The sequence below is a fragment of the Borostomias antarcticus genome (genome assembly GCF_949987555.1).
Source record: "Borostomias antarcticus genome assembly, chromosome: 23".
In the NCBI taxonomy this organism is placed as follows: domain Eukaryota; kingdom Metazoa; phylum Chordata; class Actinopteri; order Stomiiformes; family Stomiidae; genus Borostomias; species Borostomias antarcticus.
In genome coordinates, this window is record NC_140256.1 from 892,847 (window position 1) to 897,520 (window position 4,674).

The following is a 4,674-nucleotide window of genomic DNA, read 5'->3' on the forward strand; positions in this document are numbered from 1 at the left end:
GCATTCAGCGTCTGTGGACAGTCCTGTCTCTGACCCCTGCCTCTGACCCCTACATCTGACCCCTGCCTCTGACCCCTGTCTCTGACCCCTGCCTCTGACCCCTGCCTCTGACCCCTGTCTCTGACCTCTGCCCTCTCTCTGCAGACATTGACGAGTGCACCCAGGGATCCAACATGTGTCACTACAACCAGCAGTGTGTGAACACCGTGGGTACCTACCGCTGCCAGGCCCGGTGTGGGCCCGGGTTCAAGCCCAGCGCCATGGGAACCAGCTGTGAAGGTCAGCAACGGTCCACACAGACACAGAACCCAGTCCGGTCTGTGACAGGTTCACTGTGTGAGACTCAGAACCGTGTACGGTTTTCAATAAAGTACCTGCTCTACTGTACCTACAGTAACGACCGTAAAATGTGTGTCTCAGATGTGGACGAGTGCCAGGAGTCGTCCCTGTCGCCGTGCCAACAGCAGTGTCTCAACACGCTGGGGTCCTATCGCTGCGTCTGTCTCCCCGGCTACCAGCTCGCTGGACACCGCTGTCTGGGTCGGTCATGTTTACCATCTCTAAAATCGTTGGCCAACCATGACCTAGACCTTCCAGTGGGACGCAAAACATCTCCCAAAACGAAAAGAAAGATAGAGAAAGATCGCTACAATTATATTACAATTAACAACATGAAGCAATGTGCCCAGCAACACAACTATTTAAGCAAGATACACAACCTAACATTCTCACTACCAACAGTAGTGACAAATGAAATATGTGATGAGTGTGTGATGCTAAACAGATAGCAGCCAGCAGAGGGCGCCACAAACCATGGAAACAACCCCTCTATGAGCCACAGTACCTGCATTACTCCCCTCCATCAAAACCCTGTTGATCACGATCAGCCGACACCAGCGTTCAGATAAATCCAACATTATTACTTATAACTATTCTTTACAACAGTAAACAGCAACACAGAATAATGCAGAATAGTGGATGTCTTGCGCTAAGCTTCGAGGAGGAGGTTCTACTGTAATAAGCCACGCCCAGACCTGGTTGTCAGTGGTGCTTGACGTCCTTCCTGGCGGTCTCATGCGTTCACAGACGTCAACGAGTGCACTAGGAACGTGTGCCCTGCCCACCAGCAGTGCCGCAACACGGAGGGAGGATACCAGTGCTTCGACAGCTGCCCGCCAGGCATGACCTCAGCAGACGGCGGCGCGTGTGCAGGTGAGGAGAGGGGCAGCACTTCCCTCGTCGCTCGGCTCAGGATGAATGTGTGGCTTCGTCCGAGGGGCGAATGTGGACCGGCTGTAGCTCAGGAGGTAGAGCGGGTCGTCCAATGATCGTAGGGTCGGCGGTTCGAATCCCGCCTCCTCATGTCCACATGTCCAAGTGTCCTTGGGCAAAGACGCTAAACCCCAAAATTGCTCCCAATGAGCAGGTTAGCACCTTGCATGGCAGCTGCTGCCGTTCGTGTGTGAATGTGTGTGTGAATGCGTGAACGAGAGGCCTTCATTGTAAACGGTTTTATAGCGCTTTTTATCCAAAGCGCTATAAAAGTGCAGTCAAGTTACCATTCAGTTTCCCTCAGTGTTCGTCTAACAGAGGCCTGTTGTTCGGTGCTGCTGTGTGTTCCAGATGTGGACGAGTGCCAGGATGGAAGCCACATGTGCCGCTACAGCCAGATCTGTCACAACACCGTGGGCGGCTACAGCTGCATGTGCCCCCGGGGATACCGGTCCCAGGGCCTGGGCCTGCCGTGCCAGGGTAACCCCCTCACCCTCACCTCACCCTCACCCTCAACTCACCCTCACCCTCACCCTCACCTCACCCTCAACTCACCCTCAACTCACCCTCAACTCACCCTCAACTCACCCTCTAATCACCCTCAACTCACCCTCAACTCACCCTCAACTCACCCTCACCTCACCCTCACCTCACCCTCACCTCACCCTCACCTCACCCTCAACTCACCCTCACCTCACCCTCACCTCACCCTCAACTCACCCTCAACTCACCCTCACCTCACCCTCAACTCACCCTCACCTCACCCTCACCTCACCCTCAACTCACCCTCACCTCACCCTCACCCTCAACTCACCCTCAACGCACCCTCAACTCACCCTCACCCTCACCCTCAACTCACCTCAAGCTTGTGTTGGCCTGATGAAAACATGAAAGACAAATGAAGATATAGATAGATAGATAGATAGATAGATAGATAGATAGCAGAGAGTGAGAGTACAGTGATACATAGATAGATAGATAGATAGATAGATAGATAGATAGATAGATAGATAGATAGATAGATAGATAGATAGATAGATAGATAGATAGATAGATAGATAGATAGATAGATGGATAGATAGATAGATAGATAACGGTGGATGGATGGTGGGCGGGGTCTAAACGGCGTTTCTCCTCCAGACGTGGATGAGTGCCAGCAGACTCCGAGCCCGTGTGCCCACCAGTGCCGCAACGTGCCGGGCAGCTTCCGGTGCCTGTGCCCCCCGGGGACCGTCCTCCTGGGGGACGGGCGTTCCTGCGCCGGCCTGGAGAGAGGGCAGAGCTTCGCCAACGGAACCCGCGTCCGCGCCAGGCTCCGCCCCCAGCTGGTGTCGTCCCTGGGCCGGCCCGTTCTGTCCCGGAACCACGGCGCGTCGCGCATCACCAGGCAGAGTTGCCCCCTGGGATACGCCAACAGGGATGGGACGTGCGTGGGTGAGTGGGCCTCCGACTGCAACGACAAGGAAACTAGTCAAGAAAACTAGTCAAGAAAACTGTGAAGATAACTGTGTATTGTATTCTAGATTGCTATTCTTGCACTTTGCCTTCAGCACTAGATTATGCTCTTAGTCACTTGTTTTAGAAAGAAGATGCACTTGTGAGTTCTGGCAAGTAGTAGTACATTGGCTCTTCCTACGTTAAATGCAATTATTGTTAGTCGCTTTGGATCAAAGCGTCTGGTTGATCCTCGGTCTGACCGGTGCTTTCTTTCTCATGACTTTGTGTCCAGATGTGGACGAGTGTCTGACGAGGAAGCCATGTCAACACGAGTGCCTGAACACCCAGGGCAGCTTCCAGTGCCTCTGTCCCCCCGGGTACCAGCTCTTAGCCAACGGCAGGATCTGCAGAGGTATGGTCGGTCTCAAGCGCTGTGCTTCCCACACGCTACACACGTATATAGATATATAGATCTCTATAGATTCAAGACCCGCTACACACGTATATAGATATATAGATCTCTATAGATTCAAGGACAGAAAGCAGCTTTTGTCTCGGATGCTTGCAGACATAGACGAGTGTGCGAGTCAAGGCGTCCAGTGCGGTCCCAACCAGATGTGCTTCAATACTCGCGGGGGGTATCAGTGTCTGGACACGCCCTGCCCGGCGTCCTATCAGAGAGGAGGAAGACCAGGGTAAGCAGCTCCACGCACCGAAACCTCTGGGGAACATAGATCTCATGGGTTCACATGATAACAGACATTCAAACACAATGTTCAGTACGATCTGGACAATTAGATAGATACAGACAGACAGACAGACAGACAGACAGACAGACAGACAGACAGACTGATAGATAGATAGATAGATAGATAGATAGATAGATAGATAGAGAGAGAGAGAGATAGATAGATAGAAAGATAGAAAGATAGAAAGGAAGAAAGAAAGAAAGAAAGAAAGAAAGAAAGAAAGAAAGAAAGAAAGAAAGAAAGAAAGAAAGAAAAAAAGAAAGAAAGAAAGAAAGAAAGAAAGAAAGAAAAACTTTATTCTTTAACTTTAACACTTTATTTATCCCCGAGGGGAAATTGTTGAATGCATCACGTTCCTATTAGTCTAGTTGTGTCTGTGACAGGACCTGTTATAGACCGTATTAGTCTAGTTTTCTCTATTTCTCTGTAACAGGACCTGCTATAGACCGTATTAGTCTAGTTGTCTCTATGTCTCTGTAACAGGACCTGCTATAGAGCGTGCTCGCGGGACTGCGCCACCGGGGGCGCCCCTCTTCTGCTGCAGTACAAGCTGCTGACCCTCCCCCTGGGCATCCCAGCCAATCACAACGTGGTGAGGCTGTCTGCCTTCTCAGAGGCGGGCGTGCTGCAGGAGCGCACGGCGTTCGCCATCCTGGAGCAGGGCTGGGAGGCGGAGACTGGCGGCCAGGTGTTCGGCATCAGGGACGAGGCGGGCAGGGGCATCATCTTCACCCTGCAGGCGCTGGAGCGCTCGGGACTGGTTCGCCTCAGGGTGCAGGCCACCACGCTGTCCGCCCAGGGCCGCGTCACCTACCAGAGCATCTTCATCATCTACATCTCCATCTCCAGATACCCCTACTGAGCCTCCCGGCGGCCCCGGAACTGACTGAGAGGCCCTGGGTCGCCCCTCTCCCCCCCGAGGGCCCGGGTCGGCCCTTCACCTCCTCCTCCTGAGGCCTGGGGGGTAGAATAAGCACTAACATGCAAGGAAACCTTAGTCTTTCAGAGGATATCATGGACCCCTTTTCTGTGTGATTTGAAATGGACCTTAAATTGTGGGAACAGTTTTGTGGGGGGAGGGGGACAGTTTTGTGGGGGGAGGGGGAGTCTATTCTTAAAAAGAATATTGACCTTCACAGGTTTGGTTGAGTTCATGACAAATACTATGAACAGCCCCATAATTGCCCCATAGCATAACAATGGCGTGCAGCTATTT

At 52.3% G+C, this 4,674-nt stretch overlaps 1 protein-coding gene across 1 annotated transcript in view; it reads left to right on the forward strand.

Annotated features, from left to right (window-relative positions):
• The window catches only part of hmcn2 (hemicentin 2), a gene marked incomplete at both ends in the record, with an annotated part of 57,889 nt that extends 53,569 nt beyond the window's left edge, over nt 1–4,320 (forward strand). The window contains 8 exon segments of the mRNA XM_084457375.1: nt 145–279; nt 421–540; nt 1,087–1,212; nt 1,624–1,752; nt 2,413–2,706; nt 3,002–3,121; nt 3,278–3,404; nt 3,942–4,320. Of these exon segments, the coding sequence (XP_084313501.1) occupies nt 145–279; nt 421–540; nt 1,087–1,212; nt 1,624–1,752; nt 2,413–2,706; nt 3,002–3,121; nt 3,278–3,404; nt 3,942–4,320 (1,430 nt within the window).
• Nucleotides 4,321–4,674: the final 354 nt, after the last annotated feature.